Raw genomic sequence first — 20,341 nt, forward strand, 5'->3', positions numbered from 1 at the left:
TTTTAAGTACAGTATTTCAATGTTAAGGAACCTGAGAATCTAAAGATGAACATGGTTTTCCCCAAAATCACATGATATACCCACATAAGAGTTCAGGCTCAAACCTAGATTTTCTTAATTTTAATTCTACACTTTTTATTGTGCCATGCAGCTTCAGTTGATGTGAAAAATACGATTGTCAGTTTCAGTTCTTTTCTTCACTATGAATTAAGGAGTCACTGTGTTTAATTCAATAATATTCAGGAAAAGAAAAGGAAAGTTTCTAGAAATCTCTATCATGATTACTTCAACGCATCTGCTCTGCTTTTATCTGTCTCTGTTTATATATATATACAAAGTCCCAATAATAATAAAATGAACAACTGGCGTGAAGTTACAGGACAGGTGATTCCCTTGTCACATAACATAAAATACAAATTCTAAGCTAATTTAATATGACAAGGCTAATTTGCTAGTCTCGGAAATAATTTTCAAAAGCCAAACTTTAAGGTATTTTGCTAAAATAAAGTGGAGCAACTGGTTATTACCCCATAGATCAAATTTCCTAGAATGAGGAATTACATATATATGCATATATAGTATGTATTCATAATACCTATGCCTACATACATCTATACCCATTCTTTTTTTTTTAAAGAAAATAAAATGGAGAATGAATGGATTTTATTCCCTAAGTATTTGTTAAATGCCTACTGTCTGCATCTGTTCATCTTGCATTTCATTAGAAGCTGCATGTATATATTTCATTTATTCCAAATATACAAATCAGAATTGTTAAACTTACTTTTGGATTTGAACGGTGAATATTAGAGAAGTTAAGTCATGTGTTTAAGATTGCATAGCAGGCTGGGCCTGGTGGCTCAGCCTATAATCCCAGGGCTTTGGGAGGCTGAGGCAGGAGGACTGCTTGAGCCAGGAGTTCGAGATCAGCTTGGGTAACATGCTGAGATCCCCATCTCGACACACAAAAAATAAGAAAATAAGCCAGGCGTGGTGGTGCATGTCTGTATTCCTAGCTCCTCAGGAGGCTGAGGTGAGAGGAGCTAGCTTGAGTGTAGGAGTTCGAGGTTACAGTGAGCTATGCGTTCATGCCACTGCATTCCAACCTGGGTGATAGAGTGATAACCTGTTGCTAAGAATTTATTAAAAAATGTTCTTCACAAGAAGATTGCTTTTGCAAAGAAGCAACAATTCAAGTTTAGAGTGGGCTGCCTGACTCCAAAGCCATGGGTGTTTAGGTCCTACCCCCCATCCCCCAGTGTCCATCATGAACTTCTCATCGTAGTGAAGTGTCTCCCTGGTCTCATGGACTCTATAACTAGTGACCAAAATAAATATATAAGTAATTTATTATATATAGAACATAAAATACAAAAAAAATGAGAAGTCGTGAAAATCTTCTGTCACTTGGTAATGAAATTATCTCCCATTTTTTAATTTTTTGGTTCCTCCTGCTTCCAACCAGATAGTAAGAGCCTGAAAATGAAAGATTATGTCAATATTGTCTATGGAGTATTAGTTCCTCATGGGTGATGTCAATTTCATTGATGGAAAATTAGTACCAGGTGCCTTTCTGTGGTAGGTGCTGATTAATTGAACTTGTGTCAAGTATGTGGGCAAAGAGAAAAGATAAATTAGTTTTGATAAGTGATTGAGAAAATAGTCATAAAAGAATAGGTCTTTGAGTTATGACTAAAAAGATAATTTAGATTTTAGCAAGCAAAAACAGCCTTGTAAGTAATAGAAGTAGATCTCAAATTATGTAGCTTGAAAATACACGTTACACTGATTTCTTTTAGACTCTGGAGTGTAGGCCAGAATTTTTCTCCTTGTTTCACTGACTGATGCAACATCTTCTGTAACTACTTTTCTCTGAGCTGTAGCATTTCTAAAGATGTGGCTCCAAGTCAAATATAAAAGGTATGACAAAAAGTCAAACGCAAAAAGCAAAAATAATAGTGATCTCACATTTCACAAATGTTTAGAGTATACTCTGTGTAAAGCATAATTAACTTGAATGAATTTGTAATTAAAAATAGATTAGATGTGCATACAAATAACTATGACATGAAGCAAAAGAGTGTAAATCCCATAATAAAAAAAAAAAGTGGCCGGGCGCGGTGGCTCAAGCCTGTAATCCCAGCACTTTGGGAGGCCGAGGTGGGTGGATCACAAGGTCGAGAGATCGAGACCAACCTGGTCAACATGGTGAAACCCCGTCTCTACTAAAAAAAAAATACAAAACATTAGCTGGGCATGGTGGCGCGTGCCTGTAATCCCAGCTACTCAGGAGGCTGAGGCAGGAGAATTGCCTGAACCCAGGAGGCGGAGGTTGCGGTGAGCCGAGATCGCGCCATTGCACTCCAGCCTGGGTAACGAGAGTGAAACTCCGTCTCAAAAAAAAAAAAAAAAAAAAAAAAAAAAAAAAAGTGAACAACTGGCCTGAAGTTAGAGGACAGGTGATGCCCTTGTAACACAGAGGGGTCTAAACTTGTTCTTATAAGAAGAGGAAATTTATTAGACAAGACACACACAGAGGGAAGATGGTGTGAAGACATGGGGAGTTGATGGTAATCAACCTGTCAAGGAGAGAGGACTGACACAGATCCTTACCTCACAGCTATCAGAAGGAACCAGGCCTTCTGACATTTTGATCTCCAACTTCCAGCCTCCATCATTGTGAGAAAATAAATTTCTGTTGTTTAAGCCCCCCAGACTGCCGTACTTTGTTATGGCAGTCCTCGCCGACTAATGACACTCATCATATAGGTTTCCTAAAATATCATTTTGAGCCAGTAGCACTTTGCTGAGAATTTTTTATCTTGCTCCTGCATGAAATCCAAACTCTTCAATATTCTGCACAGTTTTTCACTATTCTTTTACCCAATTTTACATCTTGTTTAATCATAATGTCCTCAGTTTATTAACTGACATTCCTAGCAATAAATATTTACTTCATATAGTAGTTATTTTTACTATTATCATTTATTATCTATTAAGAGTTTTATAATAGCTGACACTGTTCTAAGAGCTCTACATGTGCTAGCTCATTTAATCCTCACAACAACTCTACAGAGAAGGCAGTAAGATGATCATTCCCATTTTATAGATGAGGAAACTAAGGCACAGATAATAAATGGCTGAGGCACTATTGATTTGTAGGTACAGCAGTTTTATATTCCATGTTCTTAGCTGCTATAGTAATAGTACTAGTAGCAATAATTAAACTCATTAAACATTACTATGTGCCTAAGCATTTTATATACGTAAGTAGTTCTTAAAATCGCTGTTAGGTACACAGTACATTATTTTCAATTTCCAGACAGAAATTAGAGGTATATAGATGTTAAAGGATTTCCCCAAGGCTACCGTGGTAGTATGGTGTGGAACAGACTCCACCCCAGGCATCTGACAGCAAAGCCTCTGTTCTTCTTGACCCACATCCTGGTTCCCAGAAAGCAAGTCTCTCTCATTTTTGTCTTTTCGAATCCACTGGTTCTTCTAAACTCAATTCAAAATCCTCTATTAAGCCTTCTCTAACCTCTCCGGCCAATAGTACTTTCTTGCTTTAAAAATGTCTAAAGCAGAATATATTTTGCCTAGGATAATGGATGGATGGGAATATTTAATGATATGTTGCTGAGTATTAATATTATTTCTCTGGTAGATGCTTTATCTCTGTATTTCAATCACATGCTTTTGAGGGGAGGGACCCAACATAAGAAAGCTTTCTTAGCACTGGGGATAATTTCTCAATTTTGACTTTAATTGAACTGTCTTTAATTTCCTGTTTGATGCTTTAGGGCATTGATATTAGTTTGTCACTTATTCTGTCACTGAAAGTTCATTGACAGGTCTCCAAAGCCATTCAAACTTACTAGAGTCTTTATTGTTAGACATTAGAATTTAAATTAATTCCTTAAAGAAATTGATTTGATAGCATATTTTTTCCAGAGGACACCAATTTTTCCCCTTAGAAACTACAGCTAAAGCTCACTGATATTCATGTTTTCTCTTTTGTAAAATGCCAATCTGCAATATCACATTTTCTTTATTTTATGACTCTATGATGTCAGGACAGGACAAGTCGATTAGAGTTTTAGTTCAATTTGGTTTGAAAAGGGACAGAAATACCTAGTGGCAATCTATTTATTTAAAGCAATCCATTTAAAATGCTTATCAGTATTCGTCTTTGGTAAATTACCACATTAATATATTTTTCTTTATATAGTTCTCAGCAGAATTCAATCATATTACAAATTATGAAATAAGAAATGAAAATTATCCAAGCTATAACATTAATTTCCTCTTCTGAACTTGCCATACCATCAATACTGGCAAGCAGCTATTAATAAAAGAGTAAGATATATACCATAGTAAGTCTTTATTCAGATTATATCAATATTAACATACTATATTTTAAACTTTACTGCACTTTCTCATTTGCGATTTGAGTTTGAAACTTTTGTTATTTCCAGGAAGCAACCTAATTATAAAAAGTATTATCAATTAATGAATATTTATAAATGCACATACATATTTTATGTACATGTTTGTATACATAATATAATTTACCAATATGCTCCTAAAAAGAATATTAAATCATGATTCTAGTTATGCTTGCCAGTGAATTATAGATAATTTTTTATTACTGTTTCACTAAAATAACACTAATCAATAGTTAACTTTTGTGACTTGAGCTCTAAATGTATAGAACTATATGAAATGAATAGAATTGATCAGTCTGTTGTCATTCTATGATAACAGGGGGCTGGCATCATGCTCAAGTACATCATGGCTGGCTGCCCCTGTTTCTAGGTAATCTCTGGTGATTGGCATTGACCACTACACAGAAACTCTGCTGCACGGCTGCCTTGGAGTAGGCCCAGGGACCCCCCTTCTCTACTATGTAAACCAGGCCTGCCAAGCTCCCCAACTCAGGTATCTTATTGGGGTTGTACCTATAGCCTATGGCTTGCTTGTCTCTTTGCAGTAATCCCTTAGAGCCGTCTTATTGATGCTGGCAGCCACATGACTGTTCTACCTCCAAGCTTAGATTTAATTCTCATGATAAATCTTTTAAAGTGATTTTCCCCAGTGTTTTATTTGAAACATTTCCTTTTGATTTAAGCTCAATATAATAAAGATATATCATTTAAAAAACTTAAGTAAAATTAACACAATTATAATATGCTGAATAGATTTTAAATGATCATTTGTCTTGATTATCCTTACAAAATCTTTATATCCCAAAATTTATCTTTCTACCTATTGCTTATTTATGCTTTTCAGTGTAACAAAGATACTCTGGATTCACAGTTCCAAAGAATGATTGCTGCTAAAAAATAAAACACACGATATTTCTTTCAAAGCATCTCTGGTTTGTATTTAGTAGTCCAATTTCCAGATTTAGCTGTTTCTCAAGACTATCACATCTTACCCCCACCCCCTGCAAAAAAAAAAAAAAAACCAGAAAGAAAAGATGGAATTAAATCTCATGTGTGATTTACTATGGCATTTAAGAATACATTCTTATGTTATGTGTTGTAATGGTTACAAACTAAAGTCTCTTCACATTATTTCTCCAAGTAGCTGACTGTGGCAATTTGTCTTTCTATAAAAACCACCTCATTGTTTATTTATTCCAATGTAAGAAACAAGTCATTGAGATTTTCAACGCTTGAATACTTTTGAGAGAGAAAAACTTGTGCATACTCCACATTGGGATGACCCAACCTCCAACAAGTTGCTGCAGAAATTCCCTTTCTTTTATTACTAAGACCCAAAAAGGAATTTATATTTATCTATCTACAGAATAGATACATGAATACATAATTACGTAGAAATCCATAAATCTATTTAGTATGCTACTGAAGTTATCTTAGGTCCACAAAGCTCGTTGAGCATGCGAAACTTCAGGTTTTTCAGAAGCATCAGTACCTTCCTGCATCTTGAACTATTTTTTTCATGCTCTCTTGTAAAAGCAAAGTATTTCAATAGCAATTCTTTCTTGGCATAGTGCTGAAATAAAAAGCAGTGCTTTACAGTAGACAGCACATAGGTATAAGAACTAAGAGACCTAGGTTCTGCTTCTGGCTCTACTCTATCAGCTATATGACTTTCTGTGTTAACTCATTAATAAAACTGGGATAATAGTATTTGCCTACTTGTATTAAATGGTTGGGATGCAGAGTAAATCCGAGTCCCTACAGTGGCTTCCCAAGCTCCGTTGGAACTTGCTGTATGTCTAACTCTCTGACCTTATCCCAGCTAGACTTTCCCTTTCTGGCTCTGTTGCAGCCACACTGCCTTCCAATTATTGTTCCTTGACTATTCAACTTAAGGTCTCTGCACTGGCCATTCTCTCTCCATAGAATTCTCTGTTCCTGACAGTTTCAGGCTTACTTTCTCTTTTCCTCACATTCTTTAGGTTTCTAGTCAAATGTCACCTCAATCAATTAAATATAGTGTTCCCAACTTTCTCTGTGTTTATTCTGTTACCTATTGATCAGCTTATGATCTGTTTCCTTTCTGATAAAAGGCAATCTCAAGGAATATAGGAAATTTTGTTACCCTTTCCTTAGGAATAATATTCTGACAAATTAAAAGACATGAAAATTTAGCAATGTTTAGTTGGAAAGTTTGTATTGCTGCTTTTTACTAATTAATGTGAAACAATACAAATATTATTTTACTTTTTATGACATTAAATATATCTTCAGATACATATGTCTCATAATAATTTATCATAGTAGGGAAAATTATGATTTTAATACCTCTATAGTTTGCCTCTCTTAATTTCTAAAACATTCAAAACATGAACTAATTTTGCATGTTTCTCTGAAAAGACAGTTTATGCACTCCCTTTGGAAGTAAAATTATTTCTTCATTAAAAGCAGCATATGATATTTTAAGACTTTAATATGACACAAACTCAGCCTAGAGCACAGTGTTATTTGCTCTGATAAAATACTTTTCAAATTGGTCCTGGGTTTTTGTTAGACATGTTTGTCTGTCTCCCCTATTGCAACACAGTATGGTGGAAAGCAGAGACCATTTCTTATCCATTTTATGATTTTTCTAATAGTTCATACATAGCAGGCACTTCATAACTATCCAGTTAAATTATTGAATATAGGCATTTGTGCAATGATAGTTAACCACACCCTTCTTTAAAGAGAAATAAAATGAAGAACATTACTTACATTTAGAGCCTGTTGACCCACTGGCAGCAGATCTCGATCCACCTTTCATGGAAAAGACTCCTTTCCCTCTGCGAGTTGTTGTGACTGCCACTCTGGGGCGCTTCAGTGGAATTACTGCACGGGGAGGTGGAGGCACACGCCCGTGGTAATCAAATAACCTTTACAAAACACAAATGGGACTGAGAGTTCGTTTGATGCCCAAGAGTTCTATCAAATATGTGAAATGATTAACAGAATGGCCTGGTAGAAAATTTCAATAAATGTTTTCTTTTTGCTGTTCTCTAATATTCAGATGTAGGTATTTATTGGCAGATATAATTTTCACTAAGAAAATAGGATGCTAATATAGTCTATGCTTCCTGGGCTTTAGAGTGTGACCTCTAAGAGGAACTCATTTGTAAGGAATGAAAGGACCAGGAGCTTTGCTCCAAAAGTACCATGCAATTTGTTGAAATTATGCTGACCTTCATTCCTAAATATATTTATTTGCTTGGTAAAACAGATTTATACTTCTGTAGACAGAAATATTCATCTTACACATCAAACACTTATTAGCACATTAGTTTAAAAGAGGAAAAGATCTTGCAGAACAGGAACAAAAAAAAAATGAAATGACTGTTCAATCAGTAAACAGCCCAGAAAGAAAAAAAAAGTAAAACCACCTTAAAGAAAACAGCTATGAGAGAAAGATCAATATGGTGCTTCAGCAGCAAAAGGCTCCTCTGATTACAGATAAAAGGAGACAGTTTGAATGACATGGGGCTAGCATGAAGACAAAACTTTGTTCTACTTACTGTGGGAAATATTTATCAAGGTATCTTTTAATTATTCTGACCATTTACTAGATGTGCAAATTGAGACTAGAAAGATATTTTTATAGTTAGGTATTACAAATGCCTTTAACAACAAATCAATAAAAATTAATACTTTTGCTGAAAAGTGAAAAATGATATTTACCACAATCAATGAATTTCCATTAAACAATAAAAGGAATCAAAGTGTAAAGGTTAACTCATTTATAAAAATATGTAATTCATAGATTCAAATGCTTCATATTATTTATACTGCATTCACATACGTGACAAATTTTTACATGACAGCACATTTGAAGGTCAATGAAAAAATACTGGGATACATTTACTCATTTTTATGACTATTTTCCAGTGAGCCAGACATGGAATTACATTAGTCACTATAAAGAAAATAGCATTATTGACTTAGAATTATGATTGTTACCTATTTTATTGTGACAGAGGGAAATATTGGATTACATTCTTATAATTACTTTAAAACCATCAGTAAATACAATCTAATATGAAAGTCAGAAATGAGAAACTTCTATAGAATGGGAAGAAAATTAAACAACTTTTATAATAGGTAAATTTGTAAAATTACATCTTGTTTATACATACAGATGAGACTGTTTCCTCCCTTTTTAGGAAACAATATATGAGATATAATAAAAGTTAAGATAGACTGGCTTACAAACATTCATCTGGAGACATTAAAACTATTATATTATGGAGTGGGGAAAGCACGAAAAGCACTATTAAACCAAATTTAAAGCAAAATTCCTTAGTACTAGGAATATCTCCTACATTAGAGATTTATGGTGTTCAAAAATGATTTAGAACATGCAGGGGAAAAACTGAGAGATATCTGAAAAGGAAAAGAAATGAAATGAGACAGAGTTCAAGAGAGGTGCCATCCTCTGTGAATAAGCAAAGTCCATTAGAGCTGAAGAATGGCTAGCAAAGAACAGGTCATGGATGTCAGCACATTATAGTTTACTTCAAAAAGCACAGGCAGGATGAGGCTGAAAAAGGTTATGAATATCATCCATATCACTAGGGGCTTGAGAATCAAAAGGGTCAGCTAGACCTGCCCCTCATTTCAATCACAAAACAAGGTCTCCATTAGTTATTTATAAGTTGAAGTCACAGAGCACCTTAAGTCAGTGAACCAAAATACAAAGGCACTTTGCATGAGCTATAACACCCAAAACTATGAGTGAAAATAAAATATGCCAATTGACTGATCTCCTCTAGAGTAGAAGTTGCTGCTTGAAATGAAAGGCAAGCTCTTTTAGAAGGACCATTTCCCTAGGCCACCAATGTGCAGTTTTACAGGTTCATTAAGCGAGCCAATCTGTAAATCGGGTTAAGAAAATCTCTAAAACGCAATTAAAATATATAATGATGTAAGAGTGCTATAGTGAAAATACAGGCCAAGTAAAGTTCACTATATTCATTGCTACTTTAATTGTAATGTAATTTAATACTATTTTATAGGGAACAAAAGTGTTTGTCAATATTTCTATTGCTTTCCCTATCCAAGGATTACCAAGCCTCCATCGGTGGCATGGCCTGATCTTATGCTGAGAAAGAGCGACGCTTGCTTACTGTATTTGTGATACGCTTTTAGTGTGGGGCATATATTTTAGTAATACTTAGTACATTACTAAACAACTTTCCTTTGGTATAAATTCCTATTGTGAGTGTCCTCTGTTCTCTGAGTATTTTGGTGAGTTACTTCAAAGTAAAATGACTATTTTTCTTTTCTTTTTCTTTTTCTTTTTCTTTTTTTTCTTTTTTTGAGACAGTATCACTCTGTCACCCAGGCTGGAGTGCAGTGGTGCGATGTCACTGCAACCTCTGTCTCCTGAGCTCAAGCAATTCTTGCACCTCACCACACCCAACTACAGTTTTTTTGTATTTTTTGTAGAGATAGCAGTTTGCTATATTGCCCAGGCTGGTCTCAAACTTCTGGACTAAAGTGATCTGCCCAACTTGGCCTCCTAAAGTACGGGGATTATAGGCATGAACCATGACGCCTGGCTGGATGACTTTCACCGTAATGTGACAGGTCATTTATAAAACAAAATTGGGAATGGGTGAGGCAGGAGAACAGAGTTTGGAGGTAGGGAACCTAAGGCTGATTTATGCCAACTTCCTAGAACTAATGAAAATGGAAAACCCCAACTTTCCATACCCAAGTAACAAAAGGACGAGAAGCTACTCCCTTTGTACCCCCTTCACCCCACCACCTTTTTCTGCATTTGGCAGATGAAAGATTGAAAGTACCTCTGATTGGTCCCCTTCCACAACCACAACCAGTCAGGCTGGTAGTGGGCAAAGTCTTCATTTGCATAGGGTGTAACTTTGTAACTTCACTTCAGCCTCTGATTGGTCCCCTCCTGCAACCAATCAGACTGACAGTGGACCACTACTTAATATACATAGCATGTACACCAGGTAATCAGTGGGAAACCCCTAGAGGGTATTTAAACCCCAGAAAATTCTGTAACCAGGCTCTTGAGCCCTTATGCTTAGTTGGCTCCCACCCTGTGGCGTGTATTTTCATTTTCAGTAAACCTCTGCTTTTGTTACTTCATTCTTTCCTTGCTTTGTTTGTGCGTTTTGTCCAGTTATTTTTTCAAGAACTTGGACACCCTCCACTAGTAACATGGGCTAACATGAGGGCATAATTTTTAATTTTACAACTTTTAATGCAGTTGAAGACTTTCTTAATTTTCACTGGGCATTCATGAGTTAATTAGAAATAAAAGGAAGGAAGACTGGATGTTGTCCTAATGCGCAAAAACATAACAAGACAAGAATAGAAAGGGGGGAAAGGTTTCCTGGGATTGCAAGATAGAATATAGGGGTTCTTCAAAATGCAGAGGGAAGTAGTTAAAAGGCAGCCCAAGAAAGACAAGGAGTGGCTGTGTCATCAGAATTCTGTCCACAGCAAATCAAAAAAATGTTGCCTTTACTAAATGTTAGGTTGGAAAATAGTGTTGAGACTGAGGAACTAGTTCATTTAAGATTATAGACTGACAACAGAGAGAGCAATCCAGCAGAATTAAATGGAAACTAAATCTCAAGGCCAGTTAAAAGCTTTAATTTTTTTCCTTCCTGTTTTTCTTGTTACTTACCCTTTTGGAGTTATATTTCCTTTCTTTTCATTTAATAGTCCTTAATTTTCCCTAATATTTCTTGGTCAGGATAATTTTTTCTCAAATACTTACTCATCAAATAATAGTTCATAATGAAGCCAAACATATAATTATTTCCTCAAAGTCCATTTCACAGTTAAAACTCTAAAAGACCTACTGTCAAGTAGTAAATTTTAAAAATTCAGTCTAATCATAATAAAACCAATTCATGGACAAAATTTGAGAATTTAATTTCTTTTATTTAATAAATGTTTCTACTTTATAGGTACTCTTTTCTTACTTGGATGTTCTGTGCTTTAAATAATATCTGACATGTATACTTTTATTACCTAGCCAAAGCTAAAAACTGGTAATATTAATTTTAATATTAGTTTACTTGATAAAATTGACATAACTTGTCTCTAGGAAGAATAAGGACATTTGATTTCATCTATTGTTCTTAAAAATAATTGTGTTTGGACAAAGGCAATTTAAAAACTGAGTGTCTTTTGGACAAAGACATTAAAACAGCAAGTAAACATAATTTTAAGTGTCTTAAAAAAAGAGCTTGTTATTAAGCTTTAATAATAATGTAACATTTTGGAAGAAAGTACATTAAAAAAATTATAACTCAGTCTCAGACCCTAGAACAGCTACTATAATCCTTTAATCTTTTTTCTATAAGCATCCATATTTTTCACATAATTGAAAACATAATATATGTACAGTCATGTATTCCAGCTCTTTTTGATTTATATTAAAAACATTTCTCAGCCCTATTAAATGGTTTTCTTAATGTTTAACTGTTGTAGTACATTTTCTCAGGTAGATATACCACATTCTAATAAATCATTACCTGATGGCTAAATTTCTGACTTGATGCTTATATTTTGCTGTCAACAAATGTGGTTTAAAACACAAGAAACTGAAAATGTAATATGTGTGCAGTATTTTATCACTGAATATTAAATTTTTATTTTAGATTAGTAGTAACTTTAAAAATTTTTCTGGTATTTACCTGTTTTTTTTCTAAATTGCCTTCATGAAAACTATTTTTTTTTTTGTTTACTCATGATTCAAAACTTATAGTTACTAAGTAGTTGATGCTAACAAAAATATTTGGTCTTCCCTGGGGGGCTAAAATTTCTGGGCTGCCCAGAGGCAAAACCTGAGAACAAGTTCAGGGTCATACTCTCAACAGGAACTTTTGGTAGATCTACAAAGATCAACAGCCAGAGGACCAGAGAAGATCTTGCCCCATGTTTCGATTCAACCTCCAGCCTTCCTTTTCATCCTGCTTAACTTTGACAGATGTATAGTCTATAAAACCAAAGTAGGTGCTTCTTCATTTCTAAGAAGGGATACATTTGAAATCTACACAAATAGTTCTTGTAGGCTGGTGGTGTATCTGTCCCCTTTTCTGTTTAAACTACTCAGAATTCATAAACTCTGCCTATAATTTCTACTCTGACTTCAAATAAGTTTTTGGTTACAATTGAATCAGAAAATAATTTTAAAAGGCACACTCCACCTGAGACCAGTAAATGAATAATTTCCATTCCTCTTTTTTGTTAAATTTTCCAACGTTTTCTGTGAAGTTTTCTCCTTGGATCATAGGCAAATACTTCTTGAACATGCTTTTTAAAGGCAAGTTGATTGCAATCTTGAATGATCTATTTTGCAATATTTTGATTCTAATATAATCTCTGTATTTTGTCCAACATTGCTAACTGCCATATTTTGTATATAGCTTTGTGTAATTCAAAAGTTAATAAATTCATATGGTTGTGAGGTTATAAGCTGCTAAAATGATTTTCTCATTTAATTCTTATAATTCTGTAAGGTCAGTAGTGTTAAGCCATTTTGCCCATGAAGGAAATTGGCAAAAAAAGAGGTGACTTCTTCAAGCTTAATCAGTCAACACATGTGCATCTGGGCCTGAAATTCATCTCTTCTGACTCCAAATCATACCATTTGTCAGCTTTACCATGCTGTTATTTTCAAACATTTCAAATGGAATTCCATACTACCAGAGGATAATTCAAATTTGCATAACAAAACAGACATTGCTTCCTGTTAATGTGTTTTTCAATATTCATGAATATATATATTGTGCTCTCGATTAATCAACAATCTGAAACAACTGTAACCTGACTTAGTGTTCTTTCATTAACTGAAACTCTAGTAGCTTCTTGGATTAATTAACACAAAGTCAAAATGGTTCCAGAATTGAACAATGCCTATTTTGGATCATTTAAAATATATACATGCTTTCTATAAAGATAAAACACCTCTGGCATTTCTTTTACTCTTCTAATAAAAGTCTACTTATCACTGGAAATTATAAACTGATGAGTGTTCTTCCTAATATTATTGAAAAAGAGGTTGGATTTAATAGCCAATGCTGCAGAAGTTAAAAACTCTCCCTAAGGAGATTAAATATAATTTTAGGCATATGTCTTCTTTAAATGTTAGAGTATAAATACTTATGTTTAATGTATTAATATACAATATCCTAAATTTAGAGTCATACATGGATCTTTAAAACAAAATGCCATTCAGTGCTGTAAGTTATTGGGCAATGCTTTGTGTAAAAGAGGAAATATAAGAATTTAGAATAACCACTCATCTACTATTTAATGATACTCTTCATGATCCTTGAAACCATGAATAGACGAGTCAATGAATCACATAAGGTGGGGAACTTTGTGTAAAGAAGTTTTCTAAGATAAAACTATCTAAGGGTTGGAAACCCTGAATCACATTAGAGTCTCCAAACCTGGCAGAAATAGGATGACAATATAATGTGGACATATGTCAGTTATTAAGCTATTGTTTCTTGGTTTCAGACCTACCCTTAGCCACAGAGTTGGGGTTGCAACTTTGAAAACCACACTGCTGGAGGTGAGGGTGAGGGTTGGGGTTGGGGCGGGGGCGGGGGTGGGGGTGGGGGTGGGGCTGAGCAGCTGGCTCCCTGCTGGGCTCAGCCAATAAAGGACTTAAGAAGGAGACTGCAAGACTGGAGCAAGAAAAAGGGACTTGCTCCTTCTTATTTTGGTTTTTATTTGTGTTTTGGCTTCCTGCTCTTGTCAGCATTACCTCAATCTAGTGTCTTCACCCTGGCAACAGCAATTAATTCCAGTAGCAGCAGCAGAACCCAGTCTGAATAATTTTGCAACACTTGGAGAATAGCCACTCTATGCTTCCTCAAAGACCTCAGCACCTGTCAGCCCATATCCTGGTCTCAGAGATTTGGGTGTCAGCACCACAAGTTCTCCTTGTGGACTCAGACACAGCAGCACCATCTGAACAGATTCTCCTATCCATAGTTTCAGCTCTGTAGGCTCTTTTTCTGCAGCAATGTTTGAGATCCCAAACCTTCCCATGTTTGTCCAGCACTAGAGGTGGTAGCAGCTTCCTTAAGTCGCTAACTCCTTTATACCATAATGTTATCTTTTTGTGTTTTCAGTTTTTTAATACCTAGTTAACAAGTCTCTCTATGCAGTTATCCCTGTTAAACATAAATAGTGTAATTTCTGTTTTCATGGCCTAAACAAGCAGCATGGTGTTAACAGAAACAGCTGAGTGCTCTCTGCAGGTGTGTTCAACTGCAGCTGGAATGCTTTGGGGAGCAGGAGAGGGAAAACTGGGAAAACAGAATAATCCAGAGATGTCCCAAATAAACTATTAGGGAAGAAAAACTGATCAACTAGTTTGATTTTCAGTTATATGGACACTGCTGTATGACTGTCAATATGAGAAATACACCTACCATTATTTTTTTCTTTTTTTTGAGATGGAGTTTCGCTCTGCCACCCAGGCTGGAGAGCAGTGGTATGATCTCAGCTCATTGCAGCTCTACCTCCTGGGTTCAAGTGATTCTCCTGCCTCAGCCTATCAAGTAGCTGGGATTACAGGTGCCCACCAGCACATCTGGCTAATTTTTGTATTTTTAGTAGAAACGGGGTTTCACCATGTTGACCAGGCTGGTCTTGAACTCCTGACCTCAGGTGATCCACCTACCTCAGGTGATCCACCTGCCTTAGCCTCCCAAAGTGCTGGAGTCAGGCATGATCCACCATGCCTAGCCCCATTATTGTTAATGGTTACTGTTAACTGTTACTACTACCTAATATTAATTAAGCACTAAAAAATATACCAGGCATAATGCTGATCATTATACATATGTTACCTCATTTAATTCTCAGAATGATTTCATAAGTTAGGAATTAATTTCATGTTCATCTAACAGATGAGATATAACAGATTTTGTGATGTTAACTAACTTGCCCAAGTTTGCACCTCTACTAAAACAGAGAAAAAAAAAATCCTCACAAATTGCAAGAAGACTGTACTTATGAGAAATGACTGTGGATTAGCAGTGACTCTGAAAGCTATGTATCTTGTCCAGTCCCTCCATTCTGTTTTTGTTTCATGGTATTCTATGTTTATAGGGAACTCTTGGGTATAGCCACTAGTGGCATATGCTTATGTTTTTCTTAGCCAAGTGTCAAAAATGGAAAATAAACTAACGAGAGCACAGACTGCTCAGTCTGTTAACAATACAAGCATACTGATCTATTGCACACTTATATGCAAACATATTGTACACAAAGCAAATTCATGATTTGAAAATTGTTCATACTTAAGCTTTCTTGTGTAGCAGAGAGTCATCTGAAAGCTACAGTCTCTCTAATTATTTGACTAAGGCACTTGTTCTTTGGCAAGTAAGATGAATCTATCATCTATCTATCCTATCTATCTATATCTATCTAATAATCGATATCTATCATCTATTTAATGATTTTGTTGAGCTATCATTTCTAAATAGTAAAATGGAGATTCAGTCTTTTTTTTAAAGATGAGAAAACTGAAAACCTGACTTGCTAAAGTTACAAGGCTAGTTACCATGTCAGAGGCTTGAGGAAGGGCAAGGAAAAATGAGCCTGGGACTTGCTGGGCTGCATTCCCAGGAGGTAGGAATTTCTAGCTTCTAGATGTTTAAGGTTAAGGGAACAGATGAATAATGTTTACCAAACAGACCCAGGCCCAGGAATGTCCTGATATATCCATACCTTGAGAACAAAAGCATTCCTAATTTTGCTTTAAAGGTCAATTATTGTAAAATACAGTAATTAGAAAAATTAATCCTTTATAGCAAACCCTTGCAGGAGAGCACATCTGCCCATGTTTTGTTGTTGTTGTTGTTGTTTGTTTGTTTGTTTTTAGTTTTTGTTGAAGTTGTTATGTATAAGCAAGCATTGTACCTAGGGTGGATGCATTGCTCCTCTTTCAGGAATACCCTGCTCTGTCTATGGAGTAGCTATTCGTTCACCACCTTACTTTCTTAATAAGCTTTCTTTTGCTTTGCATTGTGGACTTTCCCTGAATTCTTTCTTGCAAGACCCAAGAACCCTCTCTTAGGGTCTGAATTGGGACCCCTTTCCAGTAACAACCAGAACATGGGTCTCTTACCATGTAGAATAAAACTCTGTTAGGTGAAAATTCTTTAAATGTGTGTAAGGAAGTCACATGATAGACAATAAAAGGTGCTAAAATGGCTTTATATTGACAGAGTATAAGACAATGTATATTAATTGAAAACTTTACTCATAGCAAGTGAAACAAAAGCTATAGAAAATGTCTAAGCTTGTCAAAAACTAAAATTTTCAAATAGCATAAAACAGTCTAGATATCCTTTTTGATAGCAAATGGGATTATTTTAATGCTGCTAGATGTTTGCATCACTTTTAGAATAAGTTATTGTAAGCTTCTTAATATTTAAAGTAAAATTTATAGAAATTATAAAATGCTTTGAGAAAATCATTCTTAAAAAATATTTTTTTGTCAAAAAAGGATAACTAGTAAAATAAGTTGCTTAATTCATTAGTTTAAGCTTAGTAGCAATGAAGGTACAGTTGTGCGTCTGATTCCCAGGTAGGAATCAGCATAGCTCCATAGACTGATATTGTCCTCCCCATTGTGCATATTCACACAGTTGATTATTGAATCTAATTGGATGCCTAGATTATAATTGTATTTCTGTCACTAATTAGCTGGGTGGCCTTGGGAAAATGACTATGTCTCTAAATCTATGAAGATGAATTAACAACACAGAGTATCCACTATGTGTGAAGTTTACTGAGAGTCCCCAAGAATACAAAGATAAGCAAAACTGAACATTGTTTGGGTGAGGGAAGGAAGGAAGACATGAATCAAACACTGCAGAAAGAAATACAGCAATAGAAATTAGGAGAGGTACTGTGAAGTAACTGTGCTGGGTGCTGAGAAGAGGGGAACAGGAACCTAATTTAGTCTTTGAGGGAAGTTCCTGTTGACATCTGAAGGATGAAATCAAGTGAACCAGGTGGTAGAGGGAGGTGTGAGGAGATGGAACAACACAGAGAAAGGAACTGAGGCAGGAAGAAACACGGTGTTCTTGTGAAACTTACACAGGGCTCTAGAGGCTGGAGCAGAGAGAATAAGACCCTGTCAAGGATCACAGTTTCTTCCTCTTTAAAACATCTATTGAAAACTTTCTTCTAAGTTTGCATTTTTAAACAGTATCTAAGGGTTTTCTGTTTGTTTGCATAACACTTATAAATAAAGGCTTAAAGTATATTTACCTCATTTATTTGATCTGATTATCTATATATAGTTGATCCCTGTCTCTGATATGCATACATTTCAGTTACTAATATTAAATTACACCAGTTCTCCAGCAACACAAATTTTAGTTACTACAACATATAAACGGTAAGTAATTTAATAAAGTCCAAACTTTGCTTCTAGCTTTTCCACAAATAAATGCATAAATAATAAATGTGCATCATAATCACAGTGATCACTAATCACATTACTTCTTTCAAAGTCTGTCAGTGATTTTTTTGCTGTTCATTGGTTATTCACTTTACTCACTTGTTTCAGATCATTAGTTGTAATTCTTCCTTGTCTCTCAGTGATAAAACGTGGCATTTTACAAAATTGAATAATCAAAAGAAATAATTGATTAACAAAGAAAAATGCAGCAAAGATTGAAGACTGATAATACTAGACAGGAAACTCAAATGTAAATAAAATTACAGAAAAAAATAGCTCACTACAGGAGTGTTGATACTCCACCACTTAAGCGAATCTAGATATGGAGCCAGAGGAATGTAGTAAAGGCAAATTTATCGATATAAGTGAGGAAAGTGGATGTGATGTGATGAAACAGATAAAGCTATGGAGAGGAAGTGACCTTGGCAAAAGAACCACATATTGAAAGAACTCTCAGAGATAGCTCACAACATTGATAGACTGTCACAGTGAATTCAACCTTAGAAAGGAATATCCAACAAGGCATAAAATGGATGCCTCTTCCATATCCTGTCCTGAGTTAGGAAATAAGAAGGCATGCACTGTTTCAACTCCTTTTGATAAGTGTTTTTTACAAAGAAGTAAAATGCCTTAATTCTTAATATTTTTACTGTTTTAAATTATGGCATACTAAATCATAATTAACTTTATTATAGTTTCCTATTATAGAGAATAAAATGCAAGTTGTTAATATTTTGACAAAAATGTTTAAGGTCATGCGACAATCCTGTTTTTTCCTCATTGCATGGTTTCAGATCACATGGTCACCTTTGTGGCCTCCTACTCGTGCAAAGCAGGAACGATCTGTATGTTTTACAGACTCTAACCAATATAACATTTTCAGTGTTTTATTATGTACCTTAGAAGGTTGGAGTCATTTTTCTGAGTTTTCAAGCTCTTGATTTTGAAGGATTCTAAATCAACAACTCGGAAAATAACATTAGCTAGATAAATCTTTAGGAATTTGTCTAAATATTAGACACCAAATTTTAAGTTTGAGCACCTTGAAAGTCCTAAAATTCCCAGATCTGCTGTACTGCAATAAGTAATAATAAAAATAGAAAAATCTGTATATTTTGCTGGAATTTAGTATTTTATTTTTAGCTAGAAAAATATTATGTTAAATACTGTAATCAAGAGCACCCATGATGAAAATGCACAAAATGACTAAAAGATAATTTAAATTATAGGAAAATGAGGATGAAAAATTTACATACCGATTGTAGAAATCATCTCTGTAGTAATCATAGTCAAAGACATAACCACTAAGGAGGGAAACAAAAAAATTAATTGGCATTTGTTTCAATGACATTAATTTTATTATTAACTTATGTTATAGCATAAAATTTATGTTACTTTAAAAGTACTTATTTTGTAATTTAATTATGTATCCAAAGGACCTTCCAATATAATTTCTAATTTGATATAATGTCATGCCAAATTATTGTTATATGTTTGACAGTGTAGAGACTGATAATGGTTTGTGTGGTTTGGAATGAAGATGAGAACAGGTAGTAAAATACTTTAAAACTTAAAATTAGGTATGAATGAAGACCATATTTTTTCATCTCAGATGAGATATAGTACAGTTGTCCCTTCTTTCTGAGATAATATAATTATCTCTTCTTCCTAAGGTATGTACAGTGAGGCTACATAATGAACAAACGGTTTTGAAATAAGATAAATGGAAAGGTTTAGTAATGCATTCCTTAAAGAAATGGTGAACAGAAATGTGGTTCTTTGGAAATTCACCATTGTTTAATTCTAAAAACTATGGATTTAGTACTTTAAATAGAAAAAATTTTAAAAAAATCTGTTGTCTTACCAACAATACCTTAATATTTTAGTGTATTTTAATATGAATTAATAAATGCATTTTAGTGTTGAGTATTATAACTAAGCTCTGTAAAGGAATACATTTTAAAAAGTCACCTCCATCCACTTGCCTTGTTGTTTGAATTTATGAAGCACTTTATATGTGTTACAATTATAGTCATCAAAACAACTCTGTTGGACAGCATAAATTGAAGAAACTAAGGTGCAATAGACCTAAGTGACTTCCTCAAATTTGCATTCCTACTAGCTGAAAGAGCTGAGATTTACAGGAAAGTTTTCTGACTTCACATTCGGAGCCATTTTCACAACACCTCACAACACTCTGCAATCTGGAAGTCTCAATGTGATGATGAATGAATGGAGTAACTGTACAACAGGGAATAATTTAAAAAAAAGTTTACTTTATTAATTTACTTGTTATTGTGGCAAAACATATATAATTCCAAATTTACTATTCTAATCATTTTAAAGTATATGATTCAATGGCATTAAGTACATTCACAAA

General features: G+C 34.6%; 1 protein-coding gene across 19 annotated transcripts in view; it reads right to left on the reverse strand.

Moving 5' to 3' along the window:
• Window positions 1–20,341, reverse strand: part of RALYL (RALY RNA binding protein like) — a 768,288-nt gene that overhangs the window by 56,095 nt on the left and 691,852 nt on the right. For all 19 annotated transcript variants that reach the window (XM_074386931.1, XM_074386928.1, XM_074386927.1 and 16 more), the window contains 2 exons: window positions 19,218–19,265; window positions 7,206–7,363 (listed from right to left, as the gene is read on the reverse strand). In XM_074386931.1, the coding sequence (XP_074243032.1) occupies window positions 7,206–7,363; window positions 19,218–19,265 (206 nt within the window). The remainder of the gene's footprint in view (window positions 1–7,205; window positions 7,364–19,217; window positions 19,266–20,341) is intronic.

The sequence above is a fragment of the Saimiri boliviensis genome, chromosome 15 (assembly GCF_048565385.1).
Source record: "Saimiri boliviensis isolate mSaiBol1 chromosome 15, mSaiBol1.pri, whole genome shotgun sequence".
Lineage (NCBI taxonomy): Eukaryota > Metazoa > Chordata > Mammalia > Primates > Cebidae > Saimiri > Saimiri boliviensis.